Here is a 26,189-nt window from a genome sequence, read left to right on the forward strand (position 1 = left end):
CATCCCACACATTTCTGTCCAGGAATCTGGGAGCTAAATCCCAACGTTTAGGGCTTTCTGGCGGCCATTAATCAGTCGCCATAAAGGAGCTTCTAGCATCGAATACGTTTGGCGATAAGTGGGACAAGTTGGCAGGAATCCTGTTCAGTCGGAGTGAATGGATGTTTGTTACGTTTGTCTGCAGAAACCAGTTAAAGACGATCAGCTGGGCTCATTTACACAACTTTAGGTTTAAAACATGATTCAGGTTTAAATTTTAAAAAAAGAGCTCAAGATAAAAAAAGAAGAAACTTTAGTTTTGGTAATAACATCTTTAATTTAATCATTTTATCTACAAAATCACTTTCATACATCATGCGTTAAAGGCATTTAAACAGTGAAAAGCTGTGAAACAAAATCTAATTTCTACATTGATTGAATAAAAAAGGCAGGAAGGTGAATCCAGTTTTCTTTAAATGATGCTTAGATTTCACATTTAATACCACCTGATGTTTAATTATGAGGTTAAACTGATTAGAAAATCCCTCGTTTGTCAGGTTAACCAGAGTTTTACCGAAGGCCTCGGGTTGAATAAAGTGCTGCAGCTCTGGCCGTCGTTTGAGTTCACATGTGGAAAAAAAGGAAATGTTTTGTCCAGTTTAATTAAATCTCATTAAAAGAAGTAAAATGTCTCTGGCGTTCCACAGGGCTGCGGTCTCCGACTGTCCTGAAATCTGGAAATTACATTCGTTCTAAACACTGTAAAATATAACGATCAATTACACAAACAGCCTCTTTCAACAGTACTGTAAAATTATTGTTCAACTCTTATTTCATTAGTAGCACTTCTTTAATCCCAGATTAGCAGCTGTGAAAGGCAGAGATGTGTTGGCAACTGCCTGGATCACCATGAAGTTTGGCACAGACAAATATCCACTGTAAGGGAAACCATACCTCTCTTCCTTTAATGAATTATTTTTATGAAGATTTTCCAATCTGTAATCAATAAAAAAGTTGCCTTGGATGTTGCTTCTGGATTGCATTGCTCCTTGAGGCAACATGTTGGAGATCTGACCTCTTCTGTTCGTCGTGGTTTTAGTTGAGTCGTTGAATGTTTGGGCGATTATTAAGAAGGAGTTTTGCCCTTACTGTTTACTTTCAAATGCGTAACCATGGCAACGAGGTAGCGTTTTTCTCCAACTGGGAGCAGCTGAGCAGAAAAACAAATGAGGTGGATTGATTGGCAGCGCTGCCTGGATTTGGAGCTGTTAGCTTGTCATATCTGGCTGCTGTACAGCAAGTCTTCAGTCAGAGGCCTAAACAGCCGTTTCAACACTGACTGCTACTGGAGTTTCTCCCACAGCATCACCATCAAAATGACTCTAAAGATACATTTAATTTCCCTTTGAGAAACAAAACGTATTTCTGACTTGAATTGAAAATTCTTCTGTATATTCAAAGTTTTGCTCTTTTTAATAAATTCAGAAATGAAACCTTAATTCATAAGCTGCAGGAAATCTAAATAACTAAAGAAGATTTGTGTTTATAAAGGTGGATTATTTTGTTCTGTGTTTGTCTGCAGCTCTTAATTTTGGTAAATATTTACGGCGTTCCACAGGGCTCCATTCTTGGACCTTGTTTTTTTTTCTCTCAGAAAAACTGACACAACCATAAAATGACAAAAAGGATCTTAATTTTTACAGTGACATATGGAATCATTTCGAGAACAGAGATACAATTATGTCAAATTATAAAAGATATTTTTCAATATTTGCTTGAAATCACTGCTTTTGTTTATTGCCTTCACCTGTCAAGTTTAAATTTACAATCATTTTCTGGTTTCTTTTTGAGATAACTGAATTACAGAGATTTATTGTTCCAGTTAAAAGCTTGGGCCGGTTCTGAAGAAATTCCCTTGAGGTGTTTTAGATCTGAGAGAGAACGAGATGACACACACACACCCACACCCACACGTGGGCGGGGTCAGAGTGTGTCGCTCACGACTGACGGCGGTGATGTTTGAGATTCCTGGAGACCTGACCCAGATCCTGGCTCTTGGGAAAGTTTATTATGACAAAACGACGTGAGCAAATAACCAATCAGCAGATCCCGTGGAACGCCTTGTTGTTCCCTGGGAAGGAAAACGTGGGACAGATGTGAATCCAGACCTCGTTTTAGTCATGAGGCGTTTTCATATGCAAAGTGGTGACGGCTGTGGTTTTATGAGAACAAGCACTCAAAGATCTTACTGTGACATCCAGCTCTGCACGTCTTGATGCTCTGAAACTAATGCAGACAGATCTGAACTTTTCGTCCTGATTTACTGCCTGCTCTCAATCCTGTCTGAAGAGTTTGACGGGTCGATATTTATTCTGGTTCCACTGTCAGACTTTGATAGTCTGTTTACTGAGCTGCTCTTTCTTTATTGTTTCAGGGAGACTGCTCCATGTGGCTTCTTCACCAAACTTTCTAAAAAAGAAAACAAAGTGTGTGTATGTTTCACGTTTTCTGGTTCTTGGAGTGTTTTGGTGAGAGGTAAACAGAACGGCACCTGAAGAGGTTCCCTGAAAACGGAGGAAGTTTTGGGAGATGATTCAGTTTAAACTGCAGAGCGACTCCGGCTCCCAGCTTCAGTCTGGTTGCAATTATGACAACGCAGACGGAGCGCGGCCGAGTCTGGCTGCAGAGAGAGAGAGAGAGAGAGAGAGAGAGAGAGAGAGACTCGCATTCCTCCGGGGCGCTGAACATCAGAGCCGGGTCGGGTCGAGGTGAACCAGACACCGACGTTCCTGTCGGATGAGAGCGCCACCTCTCATATCTGCCTGGAGCATCTTACGAGGAAACCCAAACCAAAACTCTCCTGTGCTGGGGTCAAAGGTCAGCTCCCCTGAGGTAAAGCGCAGCTAAGAAGGCAGCTAAACCCAAGACTGAGGGTGTAGAAAAGTTAAACTGTTTCTGTTTTTCTTAGTTCTTTAGCAACAATCAGTCTGCAGCTTAAAAACATCCAGCCTGATGTTTTCTTCACATGAACGACCAATAAATGCTTCTTTGTCACATATAAATATTATTTGTGTAAAGGAAACCGTGACAACAGGGCTCCTTTTAAATCCAATTAAATATTCATTTCCACACACCAACATTTTTCACCACTTCTTACATTTTAGAACCGCTACTAGTCAAAACTAACTTCAAATATATTTTTAACTGTTGGAGGGGAATACTGGTGGTGTTACACCTCCAACACAACAAAGGCTGGATCCTATGGAGGGCCAAAAGGGACAAAATTATATAAATAAATACATCATTAAATCTTTAACCAAATGTACCAGGAAATAAATGTTTAACTGCTGTCACTGGAGTTACACAAACCAAGAAATAATCTGCACACTATTATAAGTTTGCATTTTAATAATATGTCCAATGTATTGTCTTAAATTATTTAAATATTTTATTTTACATTTAATTATTTCATTTTGTCCCTTTGGCCCTGTATTTCATAACTTGCTGTCTAATGACTCCTTGCTTTTTACAGTTTCTGCATTTTGCATGTAAAATATTAAAGTTACATCATGATAACTAATGTAAACATAAATGGAGAGAGGTTGGCAGTTAGCATCCCCAGCGATGAGTAAAAGCAGAAACAGTAGAAAACGGTACTGAATCATGTTGCATAGAATGATGAGGCGTTAAGGCCGACACATAACGACCAGCTGAGGAATAAAATATTCTACATATCATCTTTATCAGCTGCTGTGACAAAACAAAACTTATTATTAAAAAATTATTTGATAAATGAGGAAATCTGGACTTGACCTGCAAGTCAGAGTTAGCTAAACATGCTATTATCTCCACCACCTTTTGTACGGAAACGTTCACCTGATTTATCTTCTGGATCAATATGTTTGTAATAACTCAGGATCTTGTATATCCTGTGAATTCCTCCATGCTGATTCTGAGTGAATTATCACTTACGCTGATGACAGGTTTGATTTCTTCCACCAGAAACAATGGCTGCCTTTGATCGGGTTTGATGTTCGCTCTGGTGGGAAATAACTGCAGCTCAGTGGAAATAAAATGATTTAAATTAATGCTGGGTTTGATTTTAGACGCTTCAGTTCTTTTGACAGTGTAGTTAATTTATTTTAAAGAATTCGTTTACTCCCTAATTTCAATAAGGCAAAAAACAACTCACATATTTTGAACTCTGTAAATTTGGCCTTAAAGTTTCAGAGCTTGACTTTACATTTGCTTCAAATACAGGAATAATTTGCCATGAAACTGAGCTGAACAATGGTCATCCAGAGTCAACCTGACTCCATGTCAGGGGAGTTTTTCTTTTGGTTTCCACTGTGGATCAAAGTCTAGTGAATCTGTGCCAAATTTCATGTTATAAGTAAAAAGTCTAATTTTTGTGCATTTCAGCCGATCTGAAGGCGTAAATGATCATCTGTGTTCCTGTTGAGGTCAAATGATTTGTGTCCACCTTCATGTCTGTCAGTGGGACGTTCGTTCAGTCCACCAGGGACTTTAGATCTGGCAGTCCCTTCAGCTTCAGGTCCAGCAGCATCTGTCCGAAGGCTTTTCCCTGGGAAGACCAAACAACAAGCTTTCAGCGCGGGAACCCAACTAACACTCTGATGTGTCTCAGTGTGTGTTTGGCTGTCTGATCTGTGTGTATTGGCACGTTTTCATTCATTTTATTACATCTCAATAAAAACCAGCTTCAGCTTTCCTCTGCACCAGTTAAAGTTACAGAGAAATGGGCGTGCCGTGGTGGCGGAGGGGTCAGCGCGACCCACATTCAGAGGCAACGTGTCCTCAACGCGGCTGTCGCGGGTTCGACTCCCGGACCCGACGACGTTTACCACATGTCTTCCCCCCTCTTCTTCCCCCTTTCCTGTCAGCCTACTTTGAAAAAGGGACACTAGAGCCCACAAAAAGACCCCTTGCGGGGCGATTAAAAAAAACAAACAAAAAAAAAGTTACAGAGAAGTAATAAAGACACACGATCCTCTTCAGACTCCAACTGTTGTTCTTTACCTTTACAGAAAACTCAACACTGTCTCAGATTTTACCCACAGGGTTCCAGTAACTCCACTGTCATAAAGGTTTACCAAAGCTTTAGGAAGCTCCAGATAATGTTCTTTCCTCGTGAAGTGCACCAGTTCCTCCTGCAGCAAGACATAATGCTTCATTCTGATGCGTTTTGATTGATCTTACCACAAACTCATGACTTTCTTTTTATGATTTCTTAAATCTCTCTAGACCTCAGGATCGTCCTGTATTTTTTTATTTGTTGTAACATAAATTTCCCTGTGGGACTTGAATAAACCTCAACCTGAGTACAACATTCATCATCCACCGCCTGATTTAGTGATGCTTTCTGCCTCCATCACCATTAATAGTTCCTACTATAAACACAAAATGCTGCTAATCAAATAATTTAAGAGTGGTTGGAGCATCTTCTATTGCTAATTTATCAGGCTAAGCCATCATCAACTCAACGTGTTAGTGCTCATGTCACCTCAACGAGAAACATGATGTTTAAACGTTGATAGGTTTGTTATAATCTTGTTTTTTTCCAGTCTTTACGGAAACGTCAGTTTTAGATTCATGGGACTGCAGGACGTCTCCAAAAACTGAAATCTTTGTTCCTGAGTTAATTTCCAAACTGTAATCAGGATTTTCAGCTTCTATGCAACACATATCTGGAACAAACTTCCAGAAAACTGCAAAGCAGCCGGAACACCGAGTTCCTTTAAGTCTAGACTAAAAGCGTTGCTTAATGAATGAAACTTTGAACACATTTTACATGTTTTGATGATTTTGAGGACTTGACAAAATGTAATGTTTGTTACTGGTTTCTCAGTTTCATGACTTCATTTTTGTGTTTTTATGAAATGAAGAACTTTGAACTTCCTTGTTGCTGAAACGAGCAACACAAATAAACTGGATTGATTGATTTTATGTTGCTATGGCTTCTTCCTCCCTGTGTGGCCTTTCAGCACCATCTCAGGGTCTTTTGTTTTGTTTTGTTCCTGAGCTTTTTCACACAAAAACCCATTTATCTGACACAGAACCTGAACAGTTCCTTCTCAAGCTGTTTATATGAACAGATGAATAACCTGGAGGAATCAGACTGATGGAGGTCCAGAACTCGCTTTTCTGATATCTGGGCTGATTTTCCCATAATGCCTTGCAATACCTCCTCCACAGGTTTGGCCTGATTTAACTCAAATGGAGCTGACGACCCCCATCTGGGTTTCACTAATTGCTTAAAGGCTTATTCATCAAAGTCCATGTCAACTTCTGAGGCACAAACAAAAGGAAAAAAACATCATTTTCTTATTACTGTGGCATTCAGCAAAATGGAACAACATTCAGGAATGTTGAGTGTTTGTCAGCATCTGAGCTGAATTGGAATCAACCCGTTAATAAACTGTTTCCACATTTTTCCTTCCACATGTGACCAAAACAAAAACAGCCACCAAATGAAGAACATTTTACAATGTTTCAACGCAGCTACTGTCTCAAAATCCTCCACAGATCGACTGTCTTCTGTTCAAATAAACAGGGATTTCCTCACTGAGGAAGTGATTTGATAAAGAGCAGAACCAGCAGTTACTGGTGACCTGACTGGGAACGCCGAGTCCTGCAGAAACATTTTGATGTCTGAGACATAAAACTGAAGCTGTTCAAATAAAACAAAATGAGTTTTTCAATGTTTCACCTTGGATTGAACATTTCGCTGTAAAACAGTAAATGTAGCTCATAAAACATGAGTAGAGATTGTGTCTCAACATGCCAGTTAAGGGAGGTGAAGTCAATAATCTCCCTTTGGGATCAATAAAGAGTTTTTTAATTTGATTTTGTCCAACATGTTGGAAGAACTGAAGGTAAAAAACAAACAGAAGTAAGTTTTCCTCATAGCTTTTAAAGGTGATAAAACTTGATTATTATTATTATTATTCTGGGCTTCAGAGTCATTTTCCATCAACTGAAAACCAACAATTAAAACTTTGAAATTAAATTTAATGGAACCCAGTAAATCCTCCGTCTTGTTCCTGCATTTATGTTGAAGTTATTAATTCATAAAATAACTTTTCTTGCTCTGTTAGAGAACCAAGTTTCAGGATGTTGAAGTTTGAGATTAAATATGATTAAATGTTGAACGTGTTGCAAGATTTAAAGGGAAACAATCATAAAAATTCCCATTTTGCTGGATTTTTGTACTATTTGGGTTTTTACTGCTTCTAAAAACAAAGCAAGCGTTTAAAATAATCAACCAGCTTCTGGCAAAAACTTTGTTTTTTGGTGACTAAAAAATGAACCGTTTCAAAAACGTCACAAATCACAAGGCATTGCAATGTTACCTAGCAACCCCAGAAGCCAGCCTGTTACCTAGCAACCCAAGTTGAGCTCCAGCATGTTTGGTCAGCTGGTTACAATGGCTGCTGGAAAAGACAAGTGTTTTGTTGTTGACTTACCATCTAAACACCATTTGCTGCATTCTTATTGGTTGTGCAGGAGGCTCTACTTCTGCTTTTCACAGATGAATGGATGTATAATTGCACATCTCCATTTTTACATGCGACTGTAAACGTTTTGAGTTGGAGGGGCGTGGCCAGCAGCAACTTATTTGGATTTAAAGTGACAGAGGCCCTAAAACAGCTCATTCTAAACGGAGTTGACTCAAATCTCATCCTCTAAGAATGATTATGTACAGAAATGTAATGAAGATGTTTTGTGTAGACCATAAATCTATTGTAACCTGTTCAAAGAAGCACCTTTAAGGTTTTAGTCACTAATAAGATTTTAAAGGTTGAGTAGAAAATCTGTTTCCTTTTCTTTAACAGGTTTTCTACTTGTTGTTGGTTTAGCTGCAGCTCCCTGACATTCCTCACTGCTGAGTGGACCTTCAGGTGTCTGGACATGTTTAACCTTTCATGTGAGAGGAGAGGTGGTCAAAACAAGGACAGGAAACAGAAACAGGTCCGAAAACAGCTGAATAAGCAGAAAGTTGCCGTCTGTCTGCAGGTTTAGAGGAGAAACTTCAGGTAAAGGTTTGATACCGGGGCCACTTTTTGAAGTGAGCAGACGAAGCTCTAACAGAGTGTGTGTGTGTGTGTGTGTGTGGGTGTGTGTGTGTGTGTGTTACCTGGGGGTCGCTGCGGAGCGAGGCCACCCCTCCCCCTCCCAGGGAACTCGTCAGGACAAAGTTGAGGCCGTGGATCCCCGGCAGAGTGTATCTGGAACCACAAACCCCCACCAGTGAGAACCCAGAGCCCGGCTCAGGCCTGGGCGTGTTTTTCTTGGACCTGCTGTGGGACTTACCAGAAGTTCATGTGTGATGAATGAACGGCTGAATCACCACTACAGTGCAACACGTGTGTCTGTGCACGGCGGCGAACTGCGACCCTCAGAAACAGAGCGGTGTGTTTCTGTAAGCGTTTAAAGGCGAGGCGGCGCGGGGCCGCCTGCAGCGCTAACGAGCAGCAGACGCGCTAACGAAGCGTCTATGGCGGCAGGGGGGCGGCTGGAGGTGTGAAAGGAGCCGCTGGTCAGTCGGATTTACAGCCTGAAAGTCTTTATTGGGCTAATCAGAACCACACCGTGTTCTGAGGCTGAGCTCCAGACTAAACACTCATTTACTTTGAACGTTCAAGCAGCAGAAAGTTCTAACCTGGTTCTCATTGTGTCTGAATTTATGTGAATGTAACTTTAAATGAACAACAACATGTTTATCTAACTAACATACAGAAACAGAAACTAGGAGCTGCGGATCGAAAGCTTCAATCGACATCGGTTTGTTGAACCGGTGAGCGCGCAGAGCGTCTGGCTCTCAGAGGAAACTTCTGCTCTGTTGGGTTTTTTCTGCTGGAATCACTTTGGTGTTTCTGCTGCTTCTTGGTTTCAGCAGAAGTTTCCCTGTTGCGTTTTGATTCCTGGTTCTGTCTCCAGGACGGTCCGGTGTGTAATTAGTGGGGTTAAAACGTTTTTCACATTTTGCCACAGATATAAAGTAGAACTACCAACCTAACCTTACCTGTTGAAATGTTGAAACATTTTTCTGCTCCAGGAACTCAATATTACAGCAAACAGTTTGTTTAAATGTTGCACATCAAGTAGGAACTGTTCAGCGCTCACTGAAGTGTGTTTTATGTTCTATGCTTTCCTGCATTACTTAAAGTCACATGATACAACCCTCTGTACTCACCGTGTGACGGCGTTCTGCACTCCAGGCTCGATCAGGTGAGAGAAGTAGTCCTCCACCACAGAAGAAGTCAGGTGTTTCTTCAGGTAAGGGAAGTAGAGAGGATGGCGAGCGATCACTCCTACAGAGACATTCAAAGGATTCGTTTTAGACTCATTTTCTCAGGTTTTATGCTGATTTAAGTTTAACAGCATCCTCACTTCTACACTCACTTCGTCTGAACCACCCGATCATTTGAAGAGATATATTTGTGCTTTGGGTCAATAGAGCGGCGCAGACAACAAAAGACCTGGAATAGGATAACCAGCCAGTATAAATTGGTGTAGATTGTATGATTTAGTTTGTTTTGTTGTAAACTGGTTATAGGCTGGTATAGACTGAGACAGACTGGGATTGATGGGTACAACTAGCATAAACTGGAACAAACTGATACTGACCCTTTTCAACTATGTGACTGAACCATCGAAGCGCCATGATGGAAGTGAGGGACGGGAGTATTGAACAGAGCGACTGAAATTGTTTTCCTAAGTTGTTTTTGCCACTTTATTCATGGCTTCTACTTTTTCCTGTCGAGGTAATTTGTCTGTGAAGGTAACTCACCTGGTTGGGGCTCATAGATTTACTAGAGGTGGAAACAACTAGCTTAGAACGCGACCCGCACCGCCTCCCTCCTGACATGTTGATCAAATTACCGACTTTGCCTGAATTCAGGCCACATGATTTATATTAACATGTCATAAACAGCGTTTCACCTTAAATCTGAGCAGCATTAAAACCGAACAAAAGACGAGATGAGAGGCGACATGATGGTGCGGCATCGTCTCCATGGTTACCAACGGTTAGACGCGTACCTTCTCCAAAATGTAATATTTGATGTCTTTGTAACCATACTTCTTTATAACGTATATGAACGTTAATCTCCTTACCTTGTAAAAAGTGTTCTCTGTCTGTTTGTGACCATTTATGACGTGAAATCAACTAAATAAAGTGATGTTAGGCTGAACTGGTTGTTTCCTGTCCGTCATGGCGGAGTGGGCGGAGTTTTAAAGAGCGTGACGTCACGTGCAAAAGCTCAGTAGTCTGAGAAACACTGGCATACTGGTGCAGAGTGGGATAGATTGGGACACTGCTGTACTTCATACTGGCAGCACAGCCTGGTTTAAACTGCTATGGATTGATATAATTATTCTTAGAGTTAGAAAGATCAGAACATACAAAAGATAAAATTTAACTACCATTTAATGAGTGGTGGTCTCCCTTCCCTTTTAAATCTCTCTCTGTGGCTCGTTGAACGTTAAAAGCTTGTCTGAGGAGTTCTCAGCATTCTGGATCTGGGTCTTTGGCTCCATTAAAATGCAGCGCTGAGGTTTAACGTTCTCACCGATGTTTGCCGAGTCTCCTTTGTCGCCGCTGCGTGTGAATGCCAGGTCCTCCAGCCGGTAGGTGTGTGGTCCACTGGGCAGGTCTGAAAGGAACCAGAAAGACCTGCGTGTTTGGCCCAGAAACTTGTGGTAAAACAGAGGCAAACACACATTCAGCCTGTTAGCTGTTTGCTTCCTGCCAGTGCTCTGCTCTGTCCTAATGCAACCCATTCAGTTCAAGTTGAAGGCTCTCAACAAACCATGAAAGCTTGTAAAAAGTTGCTAAGAATGCCAAGAATCTATGAAATGGGTGAAAAAACAACGAGTGCACAAAGACATCTGTAATCAGTTAAGACTTAAGAGACCTGTAATCTTTTCAAGTAGCATGTTTGTGCTTTTTAACTGGAGCTACTTCATGTTTTATGGAAGACACTTATGTTCACTTCTGAGTCATGCATATCTGAAAATGAATGCATGCATACAAATATAAACACCAATGACTGTAGTTTGCATGCATGTGGTCAGTGCTGCAGAGTTTTAATTGTTTGATTTTGTAAAGAAGAGCATCTTGACAGTCTGAAGTTCTGCAGAACAAAACGACTGAAAGGAGCGAATGGGTCAGAACCAGCAACACTTGTTCTGTTCCCAGAGGTAAAAACACACAAAGATGAACCTGAATGTCTCTGAAGGGCTGAACAGCTCAAGTCTGACATTATTGATTACATTTTTTAAATTATTTCAACATATCTTTAGGTTTTTTTAAGTTATCTGGAATGAAAATAAATCAGCTGTCTATTCAACAACTACTTCAGTATTGAAGTTAAACTCATAACTCTGATGAATTTTTTACACAATAATCACTAACTGAGTTACTGAGAGAAAATGAAACGTTTGTTCACCTGCGTCCGGCACATCCTGATCAGAGGTGGGAGGAGCTTCACCCTGCGCCTGCTCAGGTGAGTCTGGTCCCACTTCAGCAAGTGACTCTACCAGTTCTCCAGCAACATGGATGTCCACCTGTCTCAGTACATGAAACCTGGAGAGTTAACCTGCGACTCTTCAGCCTCAACCTGAGACATGTTGTGTTGGTTTTCCCATAAACTCCTGACATCAGGTGATCAGAGATAAACTGACCTTTATCTGGGATTTGGGATGCAAGAAGAAAAAGGGTTTCAGGACTGGAGACCTGTGAGTATAAACCAGAAAACAGACTTAAACACGTCGATTCTCCCGGGTTTTTATGTAAAACAGAGAATAACTCACACTCTGGGTCGTCCGCCCACGATGCCGGTGAGTCCAGGAGCTGCAGGGTTTAAATAAAAACAGAGAAAACAAGATGAGAGTCGGAACCGGCCAGAGTCAGGCAGAGTTCACTCCGAGTTGAAAAAGCCCGACCCGAACGCGGCTCAGGAGGTCGTGACCTCTGCTATCTGCAGCCAGCTGAGGAAGACGGCAGGTCAGTAAACCTCAGTCTGTTTACTGCTCACTGACTTCCAAACACCAAAGACGATTAATTAACGGCAGCACGACTTCACCGACTGCAGAGAAACATCCAGAAACTTCTGAATGAACTTTGGCTCACATTTTGGTGTTTCACTCTGCTGCAGATTAATGATAAGGAAGCTGAGGAGCCTTCCTATTGGTTACATTATCTGTTTTATAAATAAATGCAAACACTGAGCACTTCATAAACACCATTACATAATCAGCTGTACAGTCTGAGACTGATGGCCAGAGGAACATTGTGTAATTCACACTTCAGAAATATTTCTTGTTTTTACATAAAAACAGATGACACAGTTAGTGGCGCCTCTGCTGGTAACACCTTGTACTGCAGGTCAGCCTGTCTTTCCCATTTTAAGTTTGGCCAAGACAAATGGGATTCTCCGTCACATCGCTCCTCTACTGCAATTTAAGTTTGAATTTTTCTCAATGGGATATTATACTGCTGCAATAAAAGATTCATTTAAGAGGCCAATAAGTACAGGGGGAAGTTTAACAGAGCGACTACATTTCACTAAACTCGTCTTCCTGAAGCCAACATGATGATTTCTGATGCTGCTTTTTAACTTCATTTAGGACTTTTCATAATGACGACAGCCAAAATATAAAATACATCAAACTGGACATCCCAGTTTGATGAATCTCAGTTTAAGGAGGCAAATTAAAACAATCCGTCACCTAAACCTTACAGCAGAGGAGAAGTTGGACTCGATGTGATGGAAGCCTGAGCTGCTCAGGAAACATCAGGGGAAAATGGAGCCGCCTCAGAACAGACACAAACATCGACCCACATCTGAACTTTCAGGGATTTTTATCAAATTTTACCCCAATGATCAAATAATTTATCAGACAAAGGATCCTCAGAGCCGCCACATCGCCGGAGGATCGTCATGACAACAGGACAGACAGACAGAGACATGAGATTCAGTTTTACGTCTTTTCATTGGCCAGAAACACAAACTACAGGCTGTTCTTAAATTCACTAATTACCATCTGATCTGCTTGGAGGGAAACAGAGTTAAGATGAGTCTTTTCCTCACATAATCAGTTAAATCAGGTTTTTATGCTGCGAAAACACAAAATGTTACCATCTCTATGGTCCAGTTTCTACTGCAAATATATCAGTACACTTCAATTAAAGGGGCAGTATTATGTAAAATCGACTTTTGCATCATGTTGTGATGTTATTCCCTCATCATAAATATACCTGGAGTGTTGCTTTGATTCGTGCACGCATGTTTGAGATCTCCATGGCAACTATTCAACTGTCCAAAACACCTGGGTGGGCCGAGCCCTGGGTGGACCGAGCCCTGGGTGGACCGAGCCCTGAGTAGAACGAGCCCTGGGTGGGCCGAGCCCTGGGTGGACCGAGCCCTGGGTGGGCCGAGCCCTGAGTGGGCCGAGCCCTGGGTGGACAGAGCCCTGGGTGGACCGAGCCCTGGGTGGGCCGAGCCCTGGGTGGACCGAGCCCTGGGTGGACCGAGCCCTGGGTGGGCCGAGCCCCGCCTTGAAGACGAAGCTCCTCCTCAGACCAGCAGTTTCTAGGTTTAGAGCTTCTGTCTCACAGAGCAGCTCCTCCTCCGTTACTCCCACACTCAGCTCCTTCAGACTAGCAGCAGCAATTAGCAAACACCTGGTGGAGCTGCTGAGCTCAGCATAGACTCAGCAGCTCAGCAGCGACTTCTCAGTGAAACACTGATTAAAACATTGTTAAAGTGTTAATAAAGGCTGAGCTTCAGAAAGAGCAGGAGTTTTTAAAGAGACAGAGGCCCAATTTCAAATCATTAAATTACAAAACTAAATTTCTTTAAAGGCATATTTGTTATATATATATATATATATATATATATATATATATACTTATAGTTTTTAACAGTTTTTAACTAACAGTTTTTATAACAACTGAAGTTGACATGGTTAGACTGTGTTATAAAACGGCTTTATGTCCCTTTAAGAAAACAAACTAAGTCACAAATAGCTTTTCAGCAAGATTTAGGACTTTGTTTTAAGTCAATAATTCATTAATATTGATATAAAAAAACTATATCCACTGTCAGATAATTTCACTTGTTCCCCAAAGTTCTAAGCGAAATAATCTAGTTTTTCTTCATCAATATTAAGGAATTATTGACTTAAAACAAACTCCTATATGTTGATGAAAAGTTCTGTCTTATTTAAAATGCAGTAAGACATTTGCACTAGAAACCAGACCAAAATACTCTGTAATATTTGGCGTTTAGATGCAGTTCCTCTGCATGTTGTTAGAGGGAGCCTGTGTGTGGAGCGGTTATCGTACCCATGCCTGTTCCTGCAGGAGCCACCTCCCTGGAGAAGATCTCCAGAGCTTTCTTCTGCTGGTGGTGGACGGCCATCCAGATCACGGCCTCTCTGCAGTCCTGAACACAGACACAGACCAGAGGCAGGTTTAACCGCTGCAGGCTGGCGCCGGCGCCGCTCTGACCTCGGCCTCTACAGGAGGCTCCATGTAGGGCAGCCGAGGTTCACAGCGGCGTCTGTGGCGAATGGAGAACAAGAGAGACACAGAGGGAGTTCAGAGGCTTGAAACAGGCTTAGCTCTGACCCTGACCCAGTTGGTCCAACAACGAGGCGCAGACAGAGGAACGACGCAGCAAAGAACAAAACAGATTCATCTTTTAAATCAATTATGTAAAAGATATGTTGGTAGAAAAAGGCCTGTCACGAAAACAAATGTGGCTGGATGATAAATTGTCAAAGATATTGTGGTAAACGATATTATAGTAACCACATAATGATGCAAGAACACATTCCTTAAGGTGGATAAACTTAATAATACTGTTTTGTTTTGAGACCATTCTCTAGTAATGGTCATAATAATGAAAGAACAATTTCTCAAAAGATTAATAAACTTTAAAGTCTAATGAATATTTAACACTGGAACTGGAAGACATTTTAAATGTCTAAAATAAATAAAACAACAGAAACAACAAATAAAATTACTTATGAAGTCTCTGGAAACAAAGTTATCCTTCAAAATAAAAGCTGGTTGAGACCAAAGAGCCAGACTGAAGACTTTTGTCATCCAGTTTTTGGTAGAAAGAGAAAAATAATAAAAATTGAAATTAGTGGTCTAATCCAATCCAACCGTTACTGGACCTGAACATACAGAATATCAGGTTCTGTTTTGTTTTTCTTACTTTTCTGCGAGCGTTTGGGCCGTACGTGTCTTCAGCTCCAAGAACCTGAATATTAACCGAGTTAAAATCCTCCAGTCCCAACTGCTGAAACATCCTGCTGGTCCTGAACGAACAAAACAAACCAGTTAAACTCAGTCAGTGATGATTTATGTGTTCAACAGACTGAAAAACCCAGAGAACATTAAGAAAATGAGAGGAATCATCCCAACTGGGTCGGTTCTCCTCCACGCACCGTTTGATGATGCTGTCTGCGGTCCGCCGGGCCTTCTCCGCCGCTCTGGGCCCTCCCACCGGACACACCGCTGTCGCTCTGAACCCGTCCATGTAGGTGGCACACACCTGGACGCCAGCAATGACATCACCATTAACCCTTTCCTATGGAGTCCCTTCTCCTCCTGGTGGCGCCCTCTGCTGGTGACGCTGCTTATTTACCTTGTAGTCAGGAGAGGGGGCCAAACCTCTGGCGCCGGTGACTCTGACGGCCCCTCCGTCTACACCTGAAAAACGATTTGTCAACATCTATGAGACAGCAAAAGTTATATTTAAACTATTTCTTAATATTTTTTATTTTCTAAATATTTTTTTTAATTTTTTTTATTATTTTGTAATTATTTTATATTTTTAATAAGCCCATTTAAATTATTTAAGTTTGTTAATTCTTCATTTGTCCGTTTTACATCATTTTTTATTTCTATTTTTATTCTGTGTCCTCTGTTTTCTTCGTATCTGGTTCGTTTGGATCTACGGAGCGGTGGAACTCGTTTTCTCCCGTCCTCCTCTCCGTTTCTGGACGCCGCCTCTCCTCCGGTTTCCTCCTGCAGCCTGAGAACGGCACGCAGCATTTTGTTCACCGCGGTTTGAACCGCGCTGCAGACTGACCCGTCTTGGGTTCCCCAACCCGCCTTGTTAATGTTCAGAGATAAACTGAGTCGGGTCGGCTGGTGGTCAAACGGGCTCTGAAAGTTCGACGAGGTTCAATCAGACTGAAATATTTACATTTTTCAGCAACAGCTGGAAATTCCCATCGCAGCTCAAACATAAACGACGATTCTGACGGTTTTTATGAGGAAAAGATGTACAGATAGTTTAGGTTTCATTTAGTTTTTCTTGCCAAAATTATGGATTATTATGATTAGAATTTGATTTAATAAAGCAACACAGAGGATTGCATAACTGTGAAGTCAAGTGAAAACGTTACATGTTAGAAACATTGAATGAAATTGGTGCTTGAGGATTGTAGTCGGTTTGAACTGAAGCTAGCAGTTTAGCATTAGCTTCCACTAAATATTGTGTTGATAAGCGCTGTAGCATTAGCTTAGCTAATGTTTATGATTAGCGCTTCAGCTTTAGTGCCACTACCTTCTAGTTCGCGGTCTTTTCTAATCTTTATGACTAAATAATGATTGAAATGCCTTGTTGACATCATCTGGAGGGAAAAACTTCCCACTTTTTATTATTCTTTACCTTCTAGATCAGTGTTTCTCAAACTGTGGTCCCCGGACCAGATGTGGTCCGCAGGCGCCCCTACTGGTCCACAATGTACTACATGTAAACAACCGTTTATTTCCTGTGACGTGAGCTCAAAGTGCAATGCTACAGTTAGCTTATCAAAGTATTGTGTTAATAATAATGGATAAATGAATAAGACGAGGAAGAAAATCTGAAGATACTGGCTGAAAGTTTCTCAGGGAGAGTTGCAGAACTTTTGTTTTTGAACATTATTAAGATACATAGCCTGCAGCATACGCCCATGCTGAATGCGATATGACTGTGACGGGGCGGTGAGCAGCGCTGCGCCCCACGCCGACTAACTGCAACTTAACGCCTAAAATAAAATTATATTGCAACATCTACTGGCTGAAAGGAAATGTTTGTTTTTTCTAAAGCAACTCATATTCTAAATTACAAACAGCCTTAAAACATTATTAATGCACACGACACTTGTAGTAAAGAACATTTCTGGTTTCCATGCGTTTTCAATGATTGAAAGTTATTTTCAGAATCTGTAAATAACTCAAAGCGTCCTGAGTCGACTTGTTCATGGTTTTATTGTGGCCAGTCACATTAACAAAACAATGCCACGTTTCACATGAGGAGGAACAAAAACAATCAGCTAACAGACTAATATTTTTATTCCAGGTTATATATATTAAGATGTTGTGTTATTTCAGGGGCAATTTCAAATTTGTTAAAGGGGCAAATGGTCCTCAGCCTGAAAAAGAAACACTGTTCCACTTTGATTTACAGGCATGAAATGAAAACTTCTTCTGTGACTTTTGAGCTTTCAGGACATTTTTTTCTCTGTATAAATTCAGACATCAGAACTTTGTTGCTTTTGAGGGATAAAATGTACAGATATCTTTAAAAACCATGTTTTTTATCTGCTGACTCTGTTCCCTCGTCTTTCCTAACTGAGATGTAACTGGGTCATTGACATACATGCGTGAAATATTCTGGATGTACCAAAACCAAAATGTACACACAGCTCTTATTTACTCAGGCTGAGCAGAGGGAGGGAGACCTGAGGGTGGAATTTCAGAAATCTGGCAACAGTAGTGAAGTTTCTCTCTATCAATCAAGAAAGTCCTGAATTAATGACCAAACAGGCGGAAAATGAGACGTTTTATCAGCGAGGAGGAGCTCAGAAGATGGTTTCTGGGGTTCAAGGGAAGGTTAGGCGCTGCTGCCCAAAGGTTCAGGCAGGGGCTGATGGATCCATGTTTAGGTTTAGGTTTATAAAAGGAAAATCTGTGACTGATAGCTGATAGAGAGTTTAATGGAGGTTCAGAGGAGGGTGAAGGGTTCAGTCAGGGGGCCAAACGAAGCTCCAGATGCATTTGTTTAAGAGTTTTTCAGGGTTATGAAAACAGTCAGCAGTTCAAACTGTGGTCATGTCCTCAGGACTGTGTGTGTGGGAGTGTGTGTGGGTGTGTGTGTTTGGGTACCGGGTAGTTCCTGGATCGCCACCTGGCTGAAATCACAGATGACGTCCGGCAGCAGGTATCTCAGCGGGTCGCCGATCTCGTACACCAGCTGCTCGGCGACGGTTCCGAAGGAGACAAGGCCGCCGGTTTTTGGAGGCTTGGAGAGAACGAAGGATCCGTCGGAGGAACATTCAACCACCGGGAAGCCCATGTTGTCCCTGAGAGGGGAGCAGAGAGCAGCTGTGACCAAAGGGCCAAACGTTACTCTGGAAACAAGATTCCTCAAAACACCGTTATTATTCTAATGAATTGTGTTCTCTAAAGCAAGCTAGGCTAACAGATTAAAAGAGACAAGCTAACTATTACAATGAGTCAGGCTAAAAGCTAATCAGACTTACAGGAACTATAGCAGCTAATTAAAGTCAAACGACACTTAATCAACCTAGCAGGTTCTGAAATTTACTCAAATAGTAAATTGTACTAGTACTGTACTTTATTCTCACAAGATGAGAAATTCTGTAGCTATAAAAAAATATTTGGTTGGCTAAATAGTCCTTCCAGATTCACATAAGTAGCAGGAGCTAACATGTTAACGTTTCTAGTTCAGGTCTGAGGGTTGAGGTCAGATTAAACTTTGGACATGGATGAATGAAAATCAGATTTTTAATAATCCGTTGAAACTCACCAGTCGGGAACTTGGTGCCAGTCGGTGAAGATCCCTCCGGTGCTCTGAGCTCCACACTCAATCAGATGACCTGCAAGGCTGAAACACAAACAACAACGAGAGCTTCAAAAACAATACAAAAACATTCTGTGGTTCAGCATTTATTCTATGTTTTTATTGACATTTCAATTGTTTTTTCTTAATTTTTCCACCAGTCTAATTAATTAAAATTTCTAGATGTTCTTCTGAAAAAATACTAATAATTACGCAGCATTTGTGTTAGAATAAGATTGTTTTTGGTCTGATCTTATTTGTTCGTTGCTTTAAGCTGTACAAAAAAAAACACCTGCATTTACACAGCAAGAAATAAAAACTTATATAGAAAGAATATATATTTATTTTTAAATTCTGCTGGATTTTTTAGTGTGTTTGTGGATTTTTTTACCTTCCTGCTGCAAGCAAGTCGTAATCGTCTCTCTTCCAACCAAACTGCAACAGAAACAGACTTTAAGTTGCATGTGAACAAAACCCAGATTAAAACAACCATAATGTCCTGCGATGGAAACCAAATTATTTTAGCTCATCCACATAAATCTTTAGCCGCAAATAGTTCAGAGGCAACTTGAAACCAAACTTTGCAAAAACAACTGAGTCATCTAAGTCTACATTCTTAACACCAAAAGCTTTTCTCAGTTTTTAAAACTGTCAGTGAAAGGCCAAATATGGCAGAATATTCTATCAGATTTCAAATCCCTCCAAAGACCTTCTAAAAACTACATTTTCATTAGAAAATGCTATGTTTGTAACACTGCTATGTTACATTATGTCCTGCTTGTTTGTTATGCTACAGTATGCTAAGCTATGCTAGGGTGTGATTAGGAACATGATGTTGTTCTATGCTATACTAAGTTATAAAAATAAATGAAATATTTTCTAAATACTATGTAATATGTTCGGCTGTGTACTGATGTTATGATGTGCTATGCTAAGCTACAGAGTGATAGGCTACAACATGCTATGCTATAATATCCTACTTAGCATGCTATAAAGTGCTATGCTATAGCATGCTACGCTACAATGTACTACTGTATGCTATGATGCCTTATGCAATGCTACAGCATGATATGCTACAATGTGATATGCTACAACATGTTGTACCACAGAATGCTATAATGTGTTGTGCTACAGCATTATATGCTACCACATGCTATGCTACGATAAACTGCAGCTATGATGTACTATGCTATGCTAGCGTATTTTGAGTTATGAGATGTATTAATTAAAGAAACACGAGCTACAACTGGAGTTCAGTGCTGGAAACCTGGAGTTGTTAGCATTGTTGCCTAGCAGCAAGCAGGTGCTGGGTTCAAATCCCAACGTGGGATCTTTCTGCATATGGTTTTCAGTAAATATTAGGTTCTTTACGGTAAATTTAGTTGCTTTCTGCGCTTCCTAAAGTCTAAAAGTCTGCAGAAATCCTCTATCTGTAGGTCAGCTGTACCGTGTGCAGGAGCGGTCCCAGAGCCACGGCGCTGTCCACGCAGCGCCCCGTTACCACGACGTCGGCTCCCAGGTCCAGGCAGCGGCGAATCGGCTCGGCCCTGAACACAGAAAGGGAATTGTATTAGAATAGAATAGAATAGAATTCAACTTTATTGTCATTGCACTGTCACAAGTACAAGCAACGAGATGTAGTTTGCATCTATCCAGAAGTGCTCTACAAGATATAAATATTTATTTACAGATGTACAAGACTATGTATGTATGGACTATTAGGATATTGAAGGTAAATTGAAGGCATTTATGGGTCAACAATTATATGATTTATCATATCAGTTTGTCTTTACATCTATATTTACATGTTCGTACCCCAGGTAGGCGTTCATGCTGTGCAGCGTTTTAGGCAGCGGCCGCCTGCCGCCGCCGTCGGCCATCTTTACTTCAGACAGGAGGCTCCTCTGCAGGAGACCAGAGAAGGAGATCAGCTCAGATCAACTTAAAACTCAGAGGTCATGTAGTCAGATCAGAGGACGGGGTCGTACGCTGGGCATGAGGTCATCACCGGTCACCACGGCGACCTTGAGATCCAGCCCCGCCTTTTTGATGACTTCCTGTATGGCCTCGGCGCAGGCCAGCGGGTTCACTCCGCCCGCGTTGCTGACGACACGGATACCTGACGAGCAGAGAGGCCTGCGTTGGCCGTTGCCATGGAGACGGAGGGCTGCTGCCGCTGCTGAGTGGCGGACTCACCTTTCCTGTGGATGTCGTTGATGAACGGAGCCAGAGCCACCTGGACGAAGTCTGGAGCGTAACCCAGGTTCTGCAGGAAGGAGAGAACGAGCTTTAAAGCAGGGACAACAGCACCACCTGCAGGCGCCAAGCTGCAACTGCAGATAAAAATCATGTTCCATCTGATTCACTGATAAAAAATATTTTTACACAGCTCAGTATAGGAACTCATTACTGCCATGAAAAACTAATAAAAGCCCCACAGGAAGTTATAATTTAAAGTTTTGAAGTGGCAATAAAAGTCATAATTATGAAGCAGAAAATCAAAATTATGAATTTCCATTTTTAAATTATGACTGAATTTAATTATTACTTATAATTTCGAAATTATGACTTTCAATCAAATAATTGACTATCTCATAACTATGGCTCAAACTTATAACTTTGAAAGTTGAAATTGACTTTTTATCTCAAAATTTAAATTATGACCTTTTAATCTCAAAATTATGACTTTGAAAGTTGAAATTCAAATTAAAAGCTTCCTGTCAAGCTTTTAATTTTGCTTTTATGGCCGAAATAGACTGTGATAGCTCATAGATTACATTATTTGAAAAAAGTAATTATTATAATTACTGAAACTACTAAAAAGGAAAAAAAAATATTAATGATAAAGAAAAAAATAATTGCCATAAAGTAAAGAAATAAACTGTCTTTATAATTTTCAGATAAAAAGCAAGAAATTACAATACAGAAATTCGAAACAAAATTTAAAAAAAATAAAAAAATGTAAGAATTGTTCAGGAAAATTAAAGAACCAAATACTGAAATTAATACATTTTAATTAAATCTATAGTGTCAACATTTAGAAATGTATGAAAATACAAACACCATTAATAGGCCTGTCACGATATCAAATTTTGCTGAACGATTAATTGTCTCAAAAAACTATTGCGATAGACGATAGTATTGTCTGAAGACCTTTTTACACTGATTTAATGGAAATGACAAAATAATGCATGCGATTTCTTGCCAAAGATGTATATCCTTTATTTTCAAAAGAACACTCAACACTGGAACTGGTTAATAAAATAAAACAAGCAGAAATAAAAATTAAATGGACTCTCGGTCTCTAACAAAAAATGCACTTGAATAAAAACTAAGCACAAGATAAAACCACAGTGGAAATAAAAACTACATTCAACCAAAACAATACAGATTATGAAGTCTGTATATCATTAGATTTAAATAAAGATGGGGAAAACTGCCATTTTACAAACAAATAGTGCAAAGAAACAAGCACATTTTTAAATAAGACCAGATGCCTCAACAATCTTTAGGCATATCTGTAGCTACTTTAGTCAGAGATTCCGAGCAAGAAATACCAACATGTTGAGTTTTGTGGCTTAAGGCAAGATCTCTCAGGAGTAGCAATGTTTCCAGCTGTGCTAAACATTCTCTCTGAACTGGTGCTTGTTGCACAAATGCACATGTATTTTTTAGCCAAGTTTGCCATCAAAGGATATCTTCTTTGATTGTCACACCACCACATCAAGGGATCACAAGAGGCATCAATAGCATCTTCTTGAAGGAACTTTGTCAGTTCTGCATCAGCCTGTTCTCTTTTTGGATATGTAGCTTGTGTCTGAACTGTGAGTTCAGCTCTTCTGTTTTGAAGAAGGTCACTTAGCCTCTTCTTCTTGGTGGGTGGGTCAGCTGTAGATTCATGTTTGTTTCCTCCAGCAGCTTGGCTGGAACCCTCACCACTTGCACCTTCTTCCCTTACTTCTGGCCCTTTTAAGTCCAGTAGCTCTTGCAACAGCTGATGTTTGACATCATCCAATGACCCTGCCTCCTCCATGCTGCCACGGTACCTTGGATCCAAGATGGTGGCCTTTATCAGGAGATTTTGGATGCCAGGTGAGCTATATTTTTCAGTCAGTATCTTGCATACGTTTTGTTTAATACTGGCAGTCATTGTGCTGTCATCAGGGCCTGGAGAGAGAAGGTCGCCTTTAATCAGTTCTAGCACAGGCTTAACAGAGGACACTGTGACGTATGTTTCTCCTGAAAGGACATCTGTAAAGTCAGCCAGTGGCTTCAAAGCTGCATTGATGGACTCCAACACCGCAACATCCTGCCAGGTTGGAGTGAGATGGCTGTGCTTTCTGTCTTGTACCAGGACTCGTCTGATGGCTGGGAGTTGCTCCAACACCCTCTCGATCATCTTCTGTTTAGTGCCCCATCGTGTGACAACATCCTGTGGAATATTGAAAAGGTTTTTATTAGAAAAACATATAGAATTATTATGTTACTCATTTAAGGCAAAGCTTCACCAGTGACGAGTAAAATATTACACCCCTTGTGCTGACAAGTAGAAATAACACCAAAATGGCTCTAGCAAAAGACATTAATACTATATTAGAACCATACTATTTTTTATTAGTTAATTTATTTCAACTTGTTTAAAGAAATGATACTAATTCTCCTTAACAATTTGTGTTGTTATATGTAAAATTATTGCCAGACAACGGTCTTAATTAGATTCTACAGGTCTACATGCTACAAAAATAAAAAATAAATAAACATGGCTCTGAATATTTTGAATAAATGAATTTAAAAACTCACCAGAATGAGATTGTGCTGAGGGAGATTAGCTTCATTCTGTGCCTTCCTCAGATCTCTCTTTTTAAAGAAGCTCAGGTTGAAAGTGTTGACCAAACTTTTACAGAGTCCTATGGCACGTGCTGTACGTTCTTTGTCACTGTCTAGACCATGGGAAACAGCAAGGTGGAGGTTGTGGCCAAAGCAGTTGAGCCATGGCCAGCCAAGATTTCTTATTGCAGCGACAATGTTAGGGCCATTGTCTGTTGTAATGCAGACCAGCTTGTCCTCATCCAGTCCCCAGTCTGCTAAAGCAGATTTCAGGTTTTCTTCCAGGGTGTTAGCAGTATGGTTATCTGGGACATACCTGGTCTCTAAACATTTAGAGTGCAGGGTCCAGTCAGCAGCTATATAGTGAATGGTCAAGCTCATATAAGGAGTCATATTTGAACTTGACCACATATCCGACGTAGCAGAGTAAAATGAAATGTCTTTTATCTCCTTCAGTATGTCCTCTTTAATACTGCTGTAAAGTTGTGGAATTGCCGTTTGTGATATGTATGTTTTTCCGGGGATTTCGTACCGTCTATCAAAAGTTTGCAACATTTTTCGAAATGCCGGCTTTTCAACAATATTAAATGGGAGCATCTCTTTAGCAATTAAGCGAACTACGCTGTCTGTGAGCGCGCACCACTTTGCGCCGTCCTTTTTGTATGCTTCCTGTCGATGAACTGTTTCAATGACGGTGGACTGTCGCGAACTTGAAGACGAAGACGGGCCACCGGTTGTACTTTTCCTCCTCAGCTGGAAAAACTTTACTGGATGGTTGTGCTTTAGGTGCACGTACAAGTTGGTTGTATTGCTACCCTTAGTTGCTACTATTTTATGACAAATGCGACATACCGGCTCGCAAAGGTTCAGCGGTTCGCCTCGGTCATTTGGTTTGAATCCAAAATACTCCCACACTGCGGCAGTTGCGTTCGGCTTTGAAACGAGTTCCATTTCGAGTCCCTCCTCCCCCAATATGAGATAGTGTTTCTTTACCTTGCTAACTCCTCACGGGGCTCTAAAGCTGCAGCAGTACAAAATGATGTGCGCGCTGACTACCTGACGTAATAGTCCCCTCCTCCTCCCTTCTCATTTTTCCCTTCCTAAAAAATGAGGAAGGGAGGGGTCAGTGGATAGCGCCGGAGTTGAGCCTACACATCCAGCGTCATCAATAGAAAGAGAAAAATACAAGCAGAGACGATATGGACGATAAATTAAATGACGTCGATAGGTTTTTTTTATCGTACGATTAATCGATTTACGATTTATCGCGACAGGCCTAACCATTAATAATATTACTAATAAAACTATTATTTGTGTGCTGGTCTGGTTTGCTGAACAGAGTCAGGTGAGTGTTGACCAGGTGAGACTCACAGGCGTCTTGGTCCTGGCGGCGGTGAGCAGAGACATGGTGATCTCACTGAGGTAGTCGAACACCAGGAAGTCCAGCTTCCCGCCGTAGATCAGCTGAGGGGCTGAAAACAGAACCAGAGACCGATCAGCGGGTCCAGACCGAGCAGAACCACCGGTCGTTAACACCGGCGGTCATTCTGGGTCCGGCTGTGTGTTTTTTAAAATGATGTCACAGGGACCAGGACGTGAAAAAGGAGCTGTTTAAAGGCTGGTAAGTGTGTTATGCTCAAAGCCTCTGTTGCCATGGCAACAAGAGGTCAGAAGCCAAAAGCAGAGATCCAGAGGTCAGGTGGAAGAATCCGTTAGTCTGATTTTACCTGGAGGAAAACAAATTGCATCCTTTACTGGAGAGCAGAGCTGATGGGAAGCTACAATATGGTGGCCTAGTCAAAGTAAATTAGTTTGTCACATAGAGTCCCAGTAAACATGGTGTTTAAGGGTGTGCATATTCTGCAAAGCATCATAAAACCAGAAAGCATCCTTAAAGAACCCGCTATTCTGGATCTCTGTGAACCCATTAGAAAGCAGGTTGTTGTTTATAAATCGACCGGAAATGTCCGGCAACTGAGCGGTTCCGCGGCACCGAACCCTGGAAAACTGGAAAATCCCCCCAGTTCTTACCCGACGTGGCCGTGTCCCCCCAGAACCCGGAGGCGCAGCCGATCCGGACCGGTTTGCAGCTGCTGTACCACCTGGATCCGCCTCTGCCGTCCGGGTGGGCTACACCGGGGCTCTGGAATTTGGCTCTGGGAGACAAACTGACGCACTTCTCTGCGCTTCCTCTGCGCCATATCCGCTCCGAGCCTGAGGGGGGAAAGCGGAGGAACCGAGGAAGCCCAGACATGCTTCACAAACCGGCTTAGCTTAGCATGAGACGGGAAAACAGAAAAGAAAAGTCCAAACTTCTACCTCACTACGAGTTCAAGGTGCGCTGGTGCGTCAACAAAAACAGTCCCATTGGAAACGCACCACGAAGGTTCCGCGCTCGAGTAGATTCATAATATTTCAATAATTCTGATCTTTTTATCAGGAGAAAATAGATTTTTCACAACAACTAACGTTTATGCACTTAAAACC

General features: G+C 41.2%; 2 protein-coding genes across 3 annotated transcripts; both read right to left on the minus strand.

Moving 5' to 3' along the window:
* Positions 1 to 295: 295 nt before the first annotated feature.
* Positions 296 to 26,066, minus strand: LOC114157578 (uncharacterized). 2 transcript variants are annotated; one of them, XM_028038658.1, is made up of 21 exons: positions 25,734 to 26,066; positions 25,074 to 25,174; positions 21,072 to 21,141; positions 20,864 to 20,994; positions 20,691 to 20,779; positions 20,323 to 20,422; positions 19,267 to 19,310; positions 18,843 to 18,920; positions 18,179 to 18,375; positions 15,666 to 15,730; positions 15,466 to 15,572; positions 15,234 to 15,336; positions 14,354 to 14,453; positions 11,818 to 11,857; positions 11,689 to 11,740; positions 11,454 to 11,571; positions 10,575 to 10,658; positions 9,197 to 9,314; positions 8,138 to 8,228; positions 4,463 to 4,564; positions 296 to 713 (listed from the first exon to the last, which is right to left on the minus strand). In XM_028038658.1, exons 1-20 carry the CDS (start codon positions 25,954 to 25,956, stop codon positions 4,490 to 4,492), a joined length of 1,986 nt encoding a protein of 661 aa, XP_027894459.1. In that variant the 5' UTR covers positions 25,957 to 26,066; the 3' UTR covers positions 296 to 713; positions 4,463 to 4,489. The 2 variants fall into 2 exon arrangements, with proteins under 2 accessions (XP_027894459.1, XP_027894458.1); XM_028038657.1 differs by having other exon boundaries at positions 297 to 4,564.
* Positions 22,267 to 24,957, minus strand: LOC114157579 (zinc finger BED domain-containing protein 1-like). Its single transcript, XM_028038659.1, has 2 exons — positions 23,676 to 24,957; positions 22,267 to 23,307 (listed from the first exon to the last, which is right to left on the minus strand). Exons 1-2 carry the CDS (start codon positions 24,651 to 24,653, stop codon positions 22,405 to 22,407), a joined length of 1,881 nt encoding a protein of 626 aa, XP_027894460.1. The 5' UTR covers positions 24,654 to 24,957; the 3' UTR covers positions 22,267 to 22,404.
* Positions 26,067 to 26,189: the final 123 nt, after the last annotated feature.

The sequence above is a fragment of the Xiphophorus couchianus genome, chromosome 14, assembly GCF_001444195.1.
Source record: "Xiphophorus couchianus chromosome 14, X_couchianus-1.0, whole genome shotgun sequence".
Taxonomy (NCBI): Eukaryota; Metazoa; Chordata; class Actinopteri; order Cyprinodontiformes; family Poeciliidae; genus Xiphophorus; species Xiphophorus couchianus.